The sequence below is a fragment of the Talaromyces amestolkiae genome, assembly GCF_001896365.1.
Source record: "Talaromyces amestolkiae strain CIB chromosome Unknown scaffold23.1, whole genome shotgun sequence".
Classification (NCBI taxonomy): Eukaryota; Fungi; Ascomycota; class Eurotiomycetes; order Eurotiales; family Trichocomaceae; genus Talaromyces; species Talaromyces amestolkiae.
In genome coordinates this window covers 149,065-165,982 of record NW_024468059.1, presented here as the reverse complement: position 1 = coordinate 165,982, position 16,918 = coordinate 149,065, and the positions used below count along the sequence as shown (strand labels likewise).

Genomic DNA, 16,918 nt, shown 5'->3' with positions numbered 1-16,918 from the left:
TGATTTCATATTGATGGTAAGGATTTGTGCGACTGTCGCTCACTGTGATGGTATCAGAGAAGACCGCTCCGCAAGATTCTTTGGAAAAGAATTGAGATTAGTACTCAGCTTACAACGTCCGACCTTATACTAATCGCGCCCATGCGCCCGGATGGGAGCTATGTTGGTGCCAGAGTCGAAGGATTCAGCTACGAGCTTATGATCTACCCCAATACAGGACTCGTTCGTCTACTAAGCCATCCACCATGTAGATTCTAGATACTAGCCCGTTTTCAAGAATCATCGGAACGACAAATACTCCCCGATCTCCCCTAAAATGGCCAATTAGACAAGAGCAATTTTCAGCCACTGAGGAAAAGCTTTTATGATGGGCCCTTAAAGTCAAGCTATTGGAAGTACGTAGAGAACCGTGGCACATTTAGAGCTGAGATGGGTTGCCTTACAAACTCTATATGACTGGGACCGATTACGTAGGTGGATGCGTTTTAACGACTGAGAGGCACTTGACAAATATCCTTCTTGAAGAGCTTCAGCGACTATTCTAGAAAGGGTAGTGATCAGACTCTTTCTCAATTGCCCTAACCTTGCAACTTTATTGTATAATTACGTATTACCATTAAACAACAAAGCAAAAAGCCTGAATTCTCGCAAGACCTTCCTCAAAGGTTAGACATACTCGTAACTAGTACTGCATAAGTAGTAGTGCGCATATATAGCGCGGTGGAGATCAAGGCCAACACAACGATTCAGCGCCTGAGCAACCCAACCAAACAATCGCAATATTGTAGGAACGTGATAGGTCAGCTCGGCAACATCCACTCAAGCTGAACCTTTAGTCATGACGATCCTGTCATTCAAAAAGAGGCAGTTTGCTGGCCAAGACCCAACACTATTTGACTGCAAATAATTAATTATAGCCAGGACTACTCTGACTGTATGGAGCGCCTCGAAATTGTTTATAGAATATGATATCACCTGTGTTTGGTTACAATCGTTGTCCATTCATTGCACTTGTTTCAACTATCTCTAAGGATAGCCATCACTAGGCCGGCATCGTCTATACCTAAATAACACTAGCTGATTGTCAACGACGGCGTTCGACGATTCCACATAGGAGCGACGTGATGAAGCACTGCATATGGCCTCGAAGCTTCCAATCAAAGGGAACATCTAGGAAGCGTATCATTTGCTGCCATAATATTTCCTACATATCGAATACCACATAGTCGCATACGATCAACTACTAATTCCACCATAACTTTTATTACTAATTGAATCTCAATAACAGCTTTTGCGAAGCCCAGGGAATGCTATCCAAAAAGAGGAGGGAACTTTCTATTGATATAGTCTCGAAGATTTAAAACTCCTTTCAGCAGTAGGAGTCAGCGTGAAAGCAGGTATCCCGGATTGTGTTTAACCAGTGGCTAGTTTGAGGGCAGCTAAAATTCCCGATCGAGGTAGTAATAGCATTAATGGAGGAATCTACGATTATATCTACGGTAGATACGAGCACATCCATGCTTATTGCTGTAGCAGGAACGGTTCCGTTTAGGCAAAGACTATTGTTCCAGTTTTTGACAGCATCTTGCACCGCTTCTATATCAGCAAAGCCAGCTGAAAATATCGCCAGCCACCGTCAGGGCTGTATCGGAAGGCTGACAAATCTGTAGAGCAGATGCTTCCGTTTCCGCGAAGGAATCAAGTAAGAGCCCTGTGGCCCTTTTGGTGACTTGCGCACCAGAATAGAGGCCAACAACGGCCAAATTGTGCCTCGCAAACAAGATGGTAGAACCACATTCAGCACTCGCCTCCACGTAGATGGCAAGTTGATGAATAGCCTCGGCCAAATCAGTATCCTGAGGAGCAGCACCAGACCCCGAACCTAGATTTGAAGGAGTGAAAGTTGTCTTAACCGTCTTGGCACCACAACGTTCGGCAACGGTTAGGTTGTTTTGGCTTTGCTGTTGCGGCACAGTAGGGGCAGCAGCAGCCATGTAGGTCTGACCTTGCCGGCTACACATGCTCGATTCGTGAGAATAGTATCTGGATCAACAACAGAGTTGTGAATATTGAAGCCAAAGAGGACGGTTTGGTTGCAACTCTCAAGATTGGAGAGATGATGAAGGTTAGTCCAATTCGCCGGACTAGGACCGGCATCAGCACCCTGGCTGGGACTGTCGCCGGCATATTGCCCATTGTAGCCCTCGATGATTGCCGAGGAAAGTCTCGAATGAAAGGAAGGAGGAAGAAAAAAGTGCTTCATCCTATGCTCTGAGCCAATGCACGAGATGAAACGGGAAAACGTGAACATGGAAGTAAGGCGGTGTGTTCGAAGGGATCGTTAGCCAATACGTATAACATACCAATCGCGGTTATCATGTGAGCTAAAGATAGACTGACTGCTCGTGTCGTTATATTGCCGTTGTCGGGGAGTTGCACATTTTAGCCGTGGTGGGATCTTAGTGTAAATAGATATTGGAGTCATTCAAGCTGGAATCGAAAGAGTAGATCGTTATGCCAGGTACTGAGCTTATGCAGCAACATGCATACTACGCAATAGAAGCGACCCTTGGCGGACCCTTATCCGGCGTCTGAAGGTCGGAACTCTTGGCGCGGCGGAGCTCCCAAGAGCTAAGAAAATCATCTATGTAACACTAATTTCGATCTTGTCTCCTAATCCAATCGTGCATTTGCATTTCCAAATTAGCTCCGAGTACCGTATTTTAATTCTAGGCCACTTCTACTCCACACGCGGTTATTCCGTCCAGGCAGAACTCCATCCAGATGGAAGCCTACATTTTGCCGAGGGTCCCTGCGGCAAGCTATGCTCGATCCACTCTAGAGAACAATCATTTATTTTGGCTCTGATCCCCTATCGACATGGACTGACAGATGTTTTCTCAATCTAGGGCCCAGCATTTAAGGTCGGGTACATCCTCACTTTGATGTAGTCAGTTTGCTCACCGAAAATGGCTTCTATCACTAATCTCCCAAGTGAGCTCCTTGCTCGTATTATCTCATTCCTTGACCGATCGTCCCTGAAGGCTATCCGACAAACGAGTCGCCTTCTCTCACAGTTTGCTACTCCGCGGCTATTCGACACTCTGCGTCTATTTCCGGACGAAGATAGTTATGAGACTGTCGATCACATTACGGACCACGCAACACTGACGAAAATGATCAGGAAGGTGTATGTCAATACGTGCGAAGATGACTATGTCAGTCCATATCTATTCCCCGCGAATTGAGAAGTCGCACGCTAACAGGCTCAGGACGACTATGATGAGGCGGAAGCCGAATTGACCAAGGATTTCAAGGACAGAATCGCCAGCTTCAAAGACTGCCCAAACGTGCAAAGCGCTGTCTTGCGGTTTGACAAGCATTGTAGCTTAGGCCGCGAATATTGGATGAGAAAGAGTCCAGAGACCATCGCTTTTCGCACAGAGACTCTTGGTATATTTTTTGAATGGTTGGCGTCGTTTGAAGCACCTCTGCGCGAACTCGGGATTCGTAACATGCAAGATGTGAATGTCGAGGATGAAAGGGTATCTACCAATATCGAGAAAGTGCTGCAAAATCTACGCACTCTCCGATTAAGCATCGTGACAGAGCATAATGACGCCGCCCCGGAAGATGACCTTGAATCCCCTGAGCCCCATAACTTCTTCGCACAACTTCCATCCATGTGGCTGAAACCATCCGCGTCACATCTGGAGCATCTGACGCTCTCCTGTGACAATTACTTCGGCTTCTATCCAAAGCTGGAAGCAAGCGAGGTACATTTTCCGAACCTCAAATCCCTCGCCTTTGGCAATTATTGCTTTGTACGGGACTCTCAGCTGGAATGGATTCTCTCGCATGCAGCCACTCTGACTGATTTATCCTTCGACGACTGTGCAATATTATACGATGTGTGTCTTGCCGAAGAGCATATCAACTGGGGACCTTTCCAGAAGGGCGAGATGGAAACCCGCCCAGAGCAAGATGGCCAGTTCCGGGAAAAGTACTACTGCTCCTACAATAAGCGGTGGCATGATTACTTCGACTCCTTCCGAACAAAGCTACCTCATTTGAGCCAGTTCCTGATCGGAAGCAATGACTGGGGTGATGGCGTCCCATTTGAGAAGGAGGCTGAAGTCAAGATTTGCTTGCGGGAAAGTAGATATATGGTCTGCTATGATGGGAACGGCCCCAGCCCTTATATGGAACATCACGATGGATGCCTCGAGTCGGAAAGGTTACGACCCAAGTGCGATGATGAAGATAGGGACTCTTTACGCCTACTATTTGAGAAAACGGGACAGAGAGTCGTCAAAATACCATTGTTGAGTGCATTCGAAGGTTATATCAGCGAGGACTACATGTAGGAATTCAAAGTCGGATGTGGCTCAAATTCTAACTTGCGGGAATGTTCTCTCTACACACGGATCAATTTTGAGCACCTGACATACCAATGTCCTTGCCCTTAGAAATATGACCTGATTTGGAGAATAAAAACCCTAAGTGAATTAGCAATTAAATAGAGATGCATATTACGAGAGGGATACTAAATGACTAACTATAATCTAATAATTTCTTAGAATCTTAAAGTATCTTTAAAAAATAAATAGAAGCAACTAATATCTTCTATCCTCTTAATAAATATCTATGCTATAAATTTTACTGTAATTAAAAGCTTTTTCTATAGGGCTAGATTTACAATATTCTTAATTCTAATGAAGTGATTTTCTGCTTAGCTTCTGCATTGCGCAGGACGCTCTGTGCGATTATCACATCTAGGAAATGCGTGATGAGCTTCTTAATGGCTGGGGATTGAGATTGCAGCTTATAGATATGAATATCACCATCTCATAGATCACCAATACATCTAGCATTTATTTTAGGATTTTGCCGAGTAGGGTGTGGTTGATATGGGTAATCGGAATACTCTGGCGTAGACACATATTATACATAGCCAAATTTCCGCTCACGTTCGATGTTGGTGTTATTCTCATTTGATCTTGGTAACGATTGACGTTTGATGCCGTACTCACCGTCCTATGCGGTAAGAAGTCCCGTTTGGTGGTCTATGCACTACCTTGTGTTCTGTCGCAAGCAATTATTCCCGCTTCAAGTTCTATGAACTACAACTAAGGTCAGGATTTACGGGCTCTGCCACTATATACAAAGTACGTTTAGTTTCAAGAACGATTTAAAAATTGTCAAAATTAATAATTTCATTAATGATATATCAACTAGCACTCTATTCAATTCCCCACACCCCCTGATATGACACCAAATACGAAAAATCGCAAATGCCGTATCCGTAAGCTTTTGGCGTCATTGGCCCTTTCGTCTTTCTGGAGCAGAAGTAATTGCCGTTCACTTCAAGTGCCTATTACTCTGCTGCTCCGCTAGAGTATTATCTTGGAGAGGCTGCATGTCAAACTCAGAGTCAGCGCTTGGTAATAATCTTAGCGAAACTTAGAAAACATCTCAATGACCTGATGTTATACATGCGAGGTGAAATTAGCTATACTTATATGACAGGAATTGTTAGTGTAATCACTATCCAGACATAGCGGTCGGCCTTACTTTACACCGGACTACGTCCTGCTACTAAAAACTACTGGTTTATCAAAGATCACATAATGACTTGAGAAGATTTCCCGCTGTTTGTTTGAAGGTCTGTCATGGAAATCAATCATACATACTTTCGACGAGCTAAAGTTCTACTGCTATATAACCAGACAGGATATTCCACAGGAAGCGAGGCCGAATCGCTGTCAGGGCTAGGACTAGGGCTGGAGGCTTGGAACCCGATAATTACTGTAAGTCGGACCATTGGCGTGTCATCCAAAGAAGAAGCGATGAGCAACCTTATTAAGGTTAAGAAGAACGACTGCCATCCCCCGTGCTTTCAAGTTCGGCGATAACCCTCCTCAATCTAACAATTCCTCGAAGGCCGTACTAGTATATGGGGTGACAGGCTCAGGAGTCCGCGCCGCAGAAATGATATAATTGCCTAGAGCGCGGGACCGAAATCCAGCCTCGCAGCAGACAAAATAATACTAAATTAAATATTCAGCAGGGTCACTTAGTATGCAAGTAGATAATACATACCAACCACATCCGTCGAAACGCCTCGATGTCCTCCCCAGTAGCAGATGGATGCTTTCTGATATAATCCGTCACGATCGTGTCCCAATTCCGTTGAAAGTTATCTTTCCATGCAAGGAGAGTCTTTCCGTAGTGAGGTCCAATATTCCTCACGAAAGTAATTTCTAGTGTTCCATTTGATCCTTTGTGCAGAGCATCAGTCAGCGAATGGATGGAAGGCAGGTAGCCTCCTGGGAAAATGTATCGTCCAATAAAAGTATCCACCGGCGATCTTGTCTCATGCATCTTTGCTCTCCGTTAGCATGAGTTAATTCATGGTGTCGATGGCAAACAAGGATTAAAGAAGTACATACCTTATTAGTAAATGTAATGCCGTCAATGACAAGCACGCCCGTTGTCGGATTTAATAATCGGGAAATTGTGCCGAAATATTCATTCAAGTATTTGCGACCAACATGCTCAAACATGCCGATGGAAATGATACGATCGTAGCCAGATTCTGGCACTGGAGCTTTTCGGTAATCACAGAGAAGCACGGAGACAAGATGCTGTAGTTTAGCATCCTTGATCCTTTTTTCTGCCAGTGACTTCTGTTCGTTGGATAGTGTTATACCAGTCACTCGACAAGAGTATCTTTCAGCTGCTTTGATCATTACATCTCCCCATCCGCATCCGATTTCCAGTAGATGGTGGTTTGGCGTAAGACGAAGCTTTTTGAGTAACGTGTCAACCTTTCTCTCCTGGGCAGTTTGCAATGTTTCGGCAGGGTCCGCAGTCCAGTGAGCGCAACTATAGTTCATATCAGGCGATAAAAAAGCACCGAACAATTCATTTGATGTGTCATAATGTGCTGAAGCATTAAGGCGTGCTTGCTGGACATCATTTGAAGGACTCCAAAAAATTCGAGACAACCTTTGACCGGCTTGTAATATAGGATTTCCGAATCCTAGATGGTCTTTATTCTTGAAATATATCTGCATCAAAAGTCGGCGAGGCGATCATCAAATGATATCAAATAGGTACTGCTTTCACAGGAAGTTTCGTACGTTGAAGATCTTGCTCAAATCCGCACACTCAATTTCTTGCAGCATATAAGCCTCGGAAAGTCCCTCAAGTCTTATTAGAAAATTAAGGTTTGGCTTCTAGAAAAATGTATAATACGAAACCTAGTTACCAAATCCAGTGCTATGCAGAATCTTGTCCAGAATTTAGGATTGATCACATAGATCGTGGCGTTCAACTCATCCGGCACTGCTGTGTCTTTTTCGCCTACAACGATTGACGTGTCATCCTCATAGCGACAAATAAATGTGGCTCGACCTTTTTGAAGTTTATCCAAGGTCTTGAGGACCCAATACTTTGCGTATGACTGTAGCCAGGTAGGACGTTGAGCGACAACCATTTTCTGCAGTGTAGTAGTATTGATAATGCCTTGTTCATATACATTCCTTTATTCTCGGGAAAAACGATCGATAGTTATATTTACAGAAAAAATGAATTGAAGGCTAACTCTCTACGAACTGCATGGTATTGGACAGCTCCTCGTGATCATCATCAGGCTAATTGTATGCAGGATGCAGTGCCAGACGTGTAAACATGCAGGACACCTCATATCACAAGAGAGCAATGTTGACAACCAATCGTATTAGTCGGCTCTTATACCTACAATTTATTTTCAGCTTACATTGGTTGATCTTTTACTATATTGCATGTGATCTAACAAATGTTACACTTGTCAAACAGAAGTTTGCGCCAGCCACACACCAAACGTTGCTTTTTTCCCCGGCGGGAAATCCGCACGTACTACGTGTCACTGGCATTTTAATCTATGTACCATGCAGCGTCACAAACCTATTAATTTTCCAGGATTCCTCGAATCCCCGGTCGAAGCAGCAATGGCATTGGCTCTAGTTATAAATGATCCTGGCAGAATACAAATATCGCCATCAACGCGATTTGGGTAAATGTAGGAAATAGACTGGCTCGGATTTAAAAGAACATTTATTCGCCGACCTTGTTGATGTCTTTTAAAATATTCGAAGTTAGACACATTTCAAGGTAGGAAGGCTCGGAAGCAGAAAATCCACCCTTTCGACGATTGACTACGCGCCCGGCCAAGACAAAAATATGCTGTGCAATCCTTCTAACAAAACTTATGATGTATGTATGGATCATGCAATTTCCGTCGGGTTTTCCGGACCCGATGTGGAAAATATCATTGGATTGGAACTAGACTGACTGATGACTAGTATTGATAGCAAGTGCCTAATTCAGTGAAAGCCCTTGATGGTATAATATTAATAAACCAGATCTAATGGAAATTAAAAATGAAAGATTGCCATCAATATTGAACGTCGCGTAAGAATCACCCTCTTAACTGCTTGAGCAAAGTGATACAAAGATCTACCTATTTTCTTGGATAGAAGAATGTAATATCGCTGCAATAACTGTCTCAGGTGTCACCACAGCTTACCTACAGTTCTTTCAATCACGTACTGGGAGATGGAAAATAGGAGGACGAGTCGTGGATTAGGCCTCACCAAAATACAAAGCTCAGTAATTTCCAGCTTATCACCTTTCAAGATTGTATACCTTTAGGAACTCTAAGCGAACAGTAAGATTCGCTTGTACAACGATTATGGATAGTGTTGCTCGTAACCAGTAATTTCCATGGTTAGACATTCTCTACACGCTTCTCACATCCCTTCTCGTCGCCCGCACATCCACCATTCTCAATCTCTATCTTTTGGATTTCAGCGTTGAAGTCCACCATATGCTTGGCAAACTCCTTTTCCTCATCCCATACGAAGGGGCTCTTGCTGGCGAATAGGAAGTCGATCTGTTCGAGCGTGCGGCCGGCAGTCTCGGGGAAGAAACAGTAGACGATGGGGATGTAGACGAGCATGGCGGCACCGAAGACGTAGAAGGTCTGAGGGGGAAGCTGTCAGAGACAAGATAGACCTAAAAGGGAGCAGAATTACCTTCTCGTGGATACCAGCCAACATGACAGGGACCAGCAGCGAGCCAGCGCCGTAGCCGACCGCCCAACCCGCAGCACCAAAGGCGTTGCCCTTGGCACGCAGCCACGTTGGGAAAATCTCGGTCGGATAAATGAATGGAATCATCAACCAAGAGGAGCTGAAGACAACCACGTAGAGGAAGACCATGGCGGCGGCTCCGGTTCCGTATTGTTCAGCCCTGTGGGGATTGTTGGTGGCCCCACGGTTCAGACCGCCACTGAAGAGAAGTCAACAAGAGCAAAGTCGGGGACAAGATAAGTTTATACTCACAGGGTAAAGAGAATAATACTCAAAACGGCCGCTCCCCAGTAGAGGGTCCGGCGCCGACCCACTCGATCCAAGGTCAAGGCAGCGATTCCAGTCCCCAGGATACCGCAGGTCATGCAGACAGCAGACAGCCAGTTGGACTTTATATCGTCAAAGCCAGCAGTGCGATAAATGTTGCCCGAGTAGATGACGACTGCTGGGATGCCTGTGCCGTATTGCATCAGGACCTGAAGCCAGAAGGCCAACTGGATACGACGGCCAATGTGAATCTTCCCAGATCCAATGCCAAAGAACATTTTGATATAGCTGGAGCTCTGCGACTCGTGTTCCATCTGCACGACGGCGACAATCTCGCGAATTTCTTTCTGCACATTCGGGTGGTTGCGGTCGCCCTCTCCGCGGAGCTTAGAGATAATCTCGAATGCCTCCTCGTTGCGTCCAACTTTGACGAGCCACCGAGGTGATTCGGGAATGAGCAAGGTGCCGATGACGAGGAAGAAAACAGGGATCGCTTGGCAGGCAAAGCAGAAGCGCCATCGGAAGGCCCCGCCGGCATAATCGGTGAACGAGGTAGCGAAGCCAATCCAGGAAGACAAGGCGATGCCTCCAAAGTTGGCGAGGAAAGTCAGGGCGATCATTTGACCTCGGTGAGCCGCTGGAGCCAGCTCTGCGGTCCATGAGGGAGCAATGACGATAATGAAGGAGACACCGACACCCGCAACGACACGGGCGCAGAGCATGTGAGCAAGATTCATGGCACTGGCCTGCAGGATGACTCCGACAAGACACCAGCAGCAGGCCATCCAGATGCCCTTGATACGCCCGTACGCGTCGGAGAAACTACCAGCCCAGAAGGCTCCGAGGAGAGCACCAAAATAGTACATGGCAGCTATGCCACCCTGCAGAGAGGGCTTAGTGACTTGTCCGTGCTCATTGGCGAAGCCCATGCGGTGCTGCCATTTTGATATTTAATCAGTTCATGATTCCGATCCTATGAAGATAATGGGGACTCGTTACATACTCCATATTCTGGGGCAACATTAACAGCACCCATGACACCCTGACTCATGCCCTCATAGGAAATAGCCACGGCAGAGACTGCAGTAATCAACTTAAGCAGTCGATCTCCAGGGAGAGCTCGCCAGAAACCTTTATAGATCATAGTGAATAAAACTAAATAAGTAAAGACAACTTTGGATTGAATCAAACCATGCGGAAAACAAAGGTTGTATATACGGATGGAAAAAGGATCATTGCCATATCAGGGACATATGGCGTTTATAGATGATGAATGCTCTTTCCATCCAGGACAAATATATGATTACGTAAGAGAGAGAGAAATCCCCATGGGGAGCGAAATCGGGGAAATTGGGATCAGCAGTATCTTGGCAAACTTAAATAGGAAAGCTCGTTCCTTCTCCCCGCTACCATAAATTCCTAGTTCTCCCACTTGTCTTCTTTTCTGTCTATTTCTCGTCTCGAAATTCCTCCTTCGAGACTAGACGCACTTTAGCCCACTACGTTCTAACTCCCGCTGATCTGTATATCTCGACACGGATTTCCACATGGGGAAACTTCGGTCAACAGGTGGATGGTGAGTTTTTTCCGCCACAGCTTTCCTGCACGACGCCTGCTGCACACTCCGCTGGTCGATAATCATGCCCAGCGTCCCAAGTCTTTCGTCGTGATTTTGGCTAACTTTAATCCCAGCCTGACCTGCCGAAAGAGACATGTCAAATGTATGCCAGCCTCAGTTCGAAACAGACTGTATGCAGCCGCTTACCCGAGAACAGGCGATCAAGCCCAGCCGATCTGTTTACAGTGCCAGAAAAAGAACCGACCATGCCTTCGAGGAGATGAATCCAAGCACATCAGGATCAAACATTACCAAATCCGAAAGGACAAGAACGACCCCCAGGATGTTTCTGGCCCTAACCATGATGAAAGATCTCACCTTCCAGAGCACAGAACCACAGAAGCAGTGGTTGCCGATGCTAACCCTCAACACATTAATAATCAATCCTATGCCCAATTTGGTAACAAGGAATACCACGATGCGTCGCTGACGCAACAGGACGACCCTCGACAAGGATCAACAATCCTCCGGAAACCCGCGAACGACTCGCTTCCTGCACTACTGATGGCATCTCCTGCCAACAATAATACAACTACCTCACCTTACTTCAGCGCGGTTGCAATCCCGATCTCCCAGCTGATTCAACCGGAGTCTCTTGGTTCATTGTCTCCCGCTTCGTCCGCAGCTGTCGTTCATGCAGGGCATCCGTTGACCTACAAAGAAGCTTATCTTGTACATCACTTTGCAACACACCTCGGGCATTGGCTTGACTGCACCGACGCTTCCCGTCAGTTTTCCCGAAAGATACCCATCCTGGTCAAGCAGTCGCCAATCCTGCTGCATGCAGTGCTTTCCTATGCGGCCCGACACATCGGGGATGCCGAAATGGCCGAACGGGCACATGAGTGTTGCGTGGAGTTATTGATCCCCTCCCTCAGCTCGGAGTCAGTGGTCGAAGATGATACTCTGCTGTGTGCAATTGTCATCCTGCGAGTCTTTGAACAGTTGAACGGTAAGTAAGAAAATTTTGAGCTGATCCCCTGGCGCTAACCTCCTTGGAAACTGAATTAGTCATGGTGACTGGGAACGATCAGGAGCGCCATTTGGCTGGCTGCTCGGCTATACTCCGGGCGTCACAAGGACGCGAGGTGGATCCATCTACTCCGGGTTTGCGGCAGGCCGCATTTTGGGTGTACATGCGTCAGTGCCTGTACAATGCCTGCGTACATCAACAGGCACCTAATGTGGATATGAACTTGGTTCTTATTCCTCCTCCAGCTGGAAGTGAACCCGTGAGCGATTTGAGGTCTGAAACGGCATGGGCCAATACTATGACTTGGATCTGTGCCACGGTGGTACAATTTTGCTTTGGCTCAACTTACCCTGAACCGTCCACCAGAATACAACGATGGCAAGAGCTATCCGGAGCCGTCGAGAGTTGGTTGTGCAATCGCCCGGGCACGTTTGACCCCATCTGGTATAGCGAAGCCGTCCCAGGAAGTAGAAATCCTTTCCCAGAGATATGGTTCACGGCGGACTGGCACAGTATGTCTGCTAAACAGAATCCTACTTTACGCTGTCTAATGTTGTCGATAGTAATGGCATTCGGCTTTTATCACCTTGCCTGTATGCTTTTGGCTATCTACAAGCCGTCGCCTAAGTTTGCTGTCCGGGGACTACATAGCACAGTTCGCGAGTCCGATGTGAGTTTTAGCTTCTGCTCAAATGAGTCGTCGCTGACGCCATCAGATCCGAGTTATGATGCACGCCCGTGCGATCTGCGGGGCATGCAACAGTTCCCCTTCGACGGTACCATCGTTGATCACTCTGTGCCATTCTACCTTTATTTGTAGGGCCTGTTCAGCCTTTCAGTTGGAACTTCAGTTACTGACACCTATAGGGGGTCCCTTGATGACAGATTCAGCGGAAAGGGCTGGAGTAATTAAACTGCTGCGAGATATGGAAGCGGAACATGCATGGCCAACAACATGGATAATCAATTCTCTAAAAGAAGAATGGATGATGGCGTAACCCGCCTTATACATGTGAACAAAAGGAAGACGTCATTTGCCCTCATTGAATGATATCACCGCGTACTTTCCGTTCCGTATCCAAGCACTATCGGGCGCCTCCTCGTCTAACGCGTCAACCTTAGCTTGGGTCTGGATACCAACACAAACATCGGACTTGTTCGTGCGCAGGGCCAAAATCTTGACGCCGCTCTGCCTCCCTAAGGGACCCAGAGCCTCTTCGTATGTGGTAGTGTGCGGCCACATCCCATCCCTAGTCAATTTGCGGTAATTGAGATCGCCTTTGGAGATAACTAAATAGCTTTTCTGGAGCTCCTCGAAGAGGGCTGGTGCTCTGGACAGCATCTCGTGGAACGAAAACGCTGTTGTCCAGAAGGGGTCGCTAGTGGTCGTGATGGCACCTGACCGGAAGTACTCGTGAAGTCTTGGGAGGAGTTGCTCGAGATACTCATGACGGGGGAAATACTCAGAGGAATCGAGATGATAGAACAACGACTCGATATCTGGAGGAGTGACATCGCTGACGAACCACGGAAACTCCTTGACATGCAGTCTGACAGAGGTGGCAACGCCTGCGTCCAAAAGATAGGCGGCATATAGCACATCAGTAAAAAGCTCAAAGCCAGCGTTGTCAAGGATAATATCAATCTGGCGACTAGCTTGACCGGTAGTCCGTTGAAGATAGGCCCAGACGTCCTCAATGTCGTTGTCGACGATATTCCGCTGGCTCTTTCGAATAGCATCACGACCCTGCAGGCTTTGCAGATCTTCGAGAGTGAGGTTAGCGAGGAGTGACAGATCTGTTGCGTTTCCCCACAAGGCGATCTCCGTCATCTCGATAAACAGCAACTTCTTCGCCTCTTCCTTGCCCTCCTTTTGGGCGAGGGGATTATCGGCTACGATCTGCATATAACGGCGGGCAAGTTCTTCGACAGCGGCTCTCGACTTGACAAAGGTAGAGTCTTTCTGGCGTTTGAAAACATCGTAATTCTGCCAGTGCTTCGAGGAGTTTAGAATGCTCTGAATGCTCCTGAGGGAGTTTTCAGTCCAATTCAACGACCTAATCTTTATAAGTGACAGCCATACCGATACATGTAGCACTCTCCAAAGAGCCAAGGGCAGTTGGCCCAACTGCACTCCCCAATTTCAGCCAGCTGTTTGTTCCATTGTTGAATATCGAGCTTGCCATCATCTTGTAGGGGCCTGAAATGCTGTGAGTCTCTGCGTTTTCGGTACTTGAAGAAGTTACATACGTGAGAGGCTTGTTCTGTTCGATTCCTTGTTTGAGGTGCTTCAGGGCAATCCGAATGGCGATGCTTTCCACTCGCTTTTGCTCTTCAACGTCCCCAGCGGCGGCTGCTTCGCAAATTCCGTCGATGGTGCCCTGAATAATTTTCGGCCATCTGTTCTCGGCCGTCTGTTTGGCCATGGACCCTTTTTCTGATGTCCAAACCGCACGAACTTCTTCAGTGTTCATGGTGGTGGAAGGCATGGTAATGTGAGACGGATAAATCCAATAGGACAAGTACGAGTTATCAAAAGCTAAGAAAGCCAACTGCGGCAGGTGCAGGGAACTCGTTAAGTATTAGTCCTCACTTAGTTAACAGAAAAGGTGGCAGACACCTGGATGCACGGCAATTAAAAAGACCCGTATACCAGAATACAATATTACCTAGAGCTACCTTACCGAGCTAGTGGAGACCCGAGACCGAGAGCAAAAATGGGGCTCGCTCCTCGTTTTCGCAATCGATTTGACGGTCTGTGCACCTCGTCTCGAAGATTCCTAATTAGGCAACTCTGGTCTCCCACGTAGGCCTCGGAATCGTCATGGGGCTCGTGGGTGCCATCCCATCTGATTATTGATTCCTCATGCTATGGCCGCATATTCATGGAATATGAGGGGCAGGGTGCTTCTTTTGATTGTCCGCCAGGAAACGGGGTTAGGCTCCTAAGGTATATGAACCGGTTCTTCGCTCCTGTGAATTACAATTGCAAACTAAAGCATTTATTCTTTTTGTACATACAAATACTGAAAATGGTCACTTCAGCTGGTTTTTTTGAGCCAAATGGCTCTGCTCAAGTCAACGAACCTCGCCGTTGTGTCGCCGATGGTACCCTCGACATCACGGTCATGGGAATGAACAGCGGTACGGCCATGGATGGCATTGACTGCGCGCTTGTTCGATATCGCCAGCTTTCTCCAGAAGCCCCTTTGCACATGGAGGTCCTCAAGGTACGGCCGCATTCTAAGATCCTTTTATGAGTCAACTGTAATGAAACTAACAAATTGCACTCGTACAGTACGACGAGATCCCCATTCCGCAGTACATCAAGAAGCCGGTCCTCACCATGCTCCGTGAAACGAGAACCACTCCTTCCCTCATGTCCCAGCTGAACGTCAAGCTCGGAAATATGTTCGGCGAGACCGTTCAGCTCTTCTGTGAGAAGCACAAGATCCCCATTGACTGTATCGACCTCATCGGGTCCCACGGCCAGACCATCTGGCTTCTCTCTATGCCCGAGGAGGGTGAAACCCGCTCTGCCTTCTGCCTTGGTGAAGGAACTGTTATAAGCAGCTTGACCGGCGTCACTACAGTCACCGACTTCCGCATGGCTGAACAAGCTGTGGGCCGCCAGGGTGCGCCTCTCGTTGCTCTGATCGATGGTCTCCTGCTTCACCACCCCACCGAATGGCGCATCTGCCAAAACATTGGCGGCATCGCTAATCTTTGTGTCATTCCACCCGACAGTGAAGGCGGAGTCGACGCCATGGTTGACTGGGACTGCGGCCCAGGCAATATGTTCATCGACGCCGCGATGCGCTACTTCACCAACGGCCAGATGGAATATGACCGCGATGGCGAGTGGGGTGCTCAGGGTGTGGTGAACCAGGATATTGTCGATAAGTTCCTCGACAATAATAAGTACTGTAACTGCTTGCCTCCTAAGACGACGGGTCGTGAGACCTTCGGTGACAACGAGGCCCAGGAGATCATTGACAGTTGCTTGGCTCTGGGTATGAGCAAGTATGACACTGTCGCAACCATCACTCGCATTACCGCGCAGAATATCGTCAAACAGTACCGCACTTTCTTTCCCAGATTCAATATTGACATCGACAAGATAGCCGGTGTCTACATGTGCGGTGGCGGTGCCCGCAACCCCAACATCATTAAATACCTCAGGGAGCAGCTGCCTAATTCGAAGATTCTCAAGCTCGATGACACGGGCGTGCCGTCTGATGCCAAGGAGGCTGTCTCGTTCGCTCAGCAGGCTCTTGAGGCTATTCTCGGTCGAGCTGCGCTTGTTCCAATTAACAGCGACACGTTGACGCCCAACACCATCTCGGGTAAGATTGCGCCGGGATTACGGTGGAGAGAGCTTATGGCGATGGCAGTAAAATTCGGACAAGGCCAAACTCGGTTGCCGACCGTCAAGGAGATGGTTATTGATAGGCCCTACACCTACCGACAGGCTTAAAAGAAGGAGGTGGTGCAACTATTTACTTGTATGATTTATTTTTTGCATATAGGGGTTTAGCAATGTTTTCTTAACAATCCGGCAAATTTTAACGATTTTGAAACTTATCTTCCTGCCGAAACCCCTTGTGGCCGTGTCAAGTAAAAGCGTTAAGGTCAGTGATGGACGTTGTTATCTCCCAGGCCCTTGCAGCAGAAGAGGGACCTGCACTGTTCACGGGATGAAGACGTAGAAAAGTCGTTGTGTAGTATACTCTATTTGCGGCTGCTGTAGACTCGATTTCTGGGAATCTTATCCTCTACGAGGTAATGATCATTGATTACCGTAAAAACACATGCAGTACATGACTTCTGCTAGTCTAGATCAGGTATCAAAAGTCTCGATATATATTCTAGCTGTAGAACGCTAATATCACTCTCGTTTATTAAAATTTACTTCTCAACATA

General features: G+C 47.1%; 7 protein-coding genes across 7 annotated transcripts; 3 read left to right on the top strand and 4 right to left on the bottom strand.

The window, feature by feature from the left end:
* Positions 1-1,601: 1,601 nt before the first annotated feature.
* On the bottom strand, positions 1,602-2,311 carry BHQ10_009213 (uncharacterized protein; the record flags this gene model as incomplete). The annotated part of the gene is made up of 2 exons (XM_040882105.1): positions 1,602-2,000; positions 2,057-2,311. The coding sequence occupies 2 exons, from the start codon at positions 2,309-2,311 to the stop codon at positions 1,602-1,604; spliced, it is 654 nt and encodes a 217-aa protein (XP_040737715.1).
* A 658-nt stretch (positions 2,312-2,969) lies between these two features.
* BHQ10_009212 (uncharacterized protein) lies at positions 2,970-4,367 on the top strand (the record flags this gene model as incomplete). Its single annotated transcript, XM_040882104.1, has 2 exons — positions 2,970-3,218; positions 3,273-4,367. The coding sequence occupies 2 exons, from the start codon at positions 2,970-2,972 to the stop codon at positions 4,365-4,367; spliced, it is 1,344 nt and encodes a 447-aa protein (XP_040737714.1).
* A 1,554-nt stretch (positions 4,368-5,921) lies between these two features.
* On the bottom strand, positions 5,922-6,899 carry BHQ10_009211 (uncharacterized protein; the record flags this gene model as incomplete). The annotated part of the gene is made up of 3 exons (XM_040882103.1): positions 5,922-6,050; positions 6,103-6,384; positions 6,453-6,899. 3 exons carry the CDS (start codon positions 6,897-6,899, stop codon positions 5,922-5,924), a joined length of 858 nt encoding a protein of 285 aa, XP_040737713.1.
* A 1,874-nt stretch (positions 6,900-8,773) lies between these two features.
* On the bottom strand, positions 8,774-10,548 carry BHQ10_009210 (uncharacterized protein; the record flags this gene model as incomplete). The annotated part of the gene is made up of 4 exons (XM_040882102.1): positions 8,774-9,028; positions 9,081-9,336; positions 9,390-10,339; positions 10,408-10,548. 4 exons carry the CDS (start codon positions 10,546-10,548, stop codon positions 8,774-8,776), a joined length of 1,602 nt encoding a protein of 533 aa, XP_040737712.1.
* A 403-nt stretch (positions 10,549-10,951) lies between these two features.
* Positions 10,952-12,908, top strand: BHQ10_009209 (uncharacterized protein; the record flags this gene model as incomplete). The annotated part of the gene is made up of 6 exons (XM_040882100.1): positions 10,952-10,980; positions 11,097-11,125; positions 11,180-11,974; positions 12,034-12,507; positions 12,559-12,811; positions 12,863-12,908. The coding sequence occupies 6 exons, from the start codon at positions 10,952-10,954 to the stop codon at positions 12,906-12,908; spliced, it is 1,626 nt and encodes a 541-aa protein (XP_040737711.1).
* A 117-nt stretch (positions 12,909-13,025) lies between these two features.
* On the bottom strand, positions 13,026-14,484 carry BHQ10_009208 (uncharacterized protein; the record flags this gene model as incomplete). Its single annotated transcript, XM_040882099.1, has 3 exons — positions 13,026-14,022; positions 14,079-14,195; positions 14,246-14,484. 3 exons carry the CDS (start codon positions 14,482-14,484, stop codon positions 13,026-13,028), a joined length of 1,353 nt encoding a protein of 450 aa, XP_040737710.1.
* Positions 14,485-15,027: 543 nt separating this feature from the next.
* On the top strand, positions 15,028-16,472 carry BHQ10_009207 (uncharacterized protein; the record flags this gene model as incomplete). Its single annotated transcript, XM_040882098.1, has 2 exons — positions 15,028-15,225; positions 15,294-16,472. The coding sequence occupies 2 exons, from the start codon at positions 15,028-15,030 to the stop codon at positions 16,470-16,472; spliced, it is 1,377 nt and encodes a 458-aa protein (XP_040737709.1).
* Between the last annotated feature and the right edge of the window lie 446 nt (positions 16,473-16,918).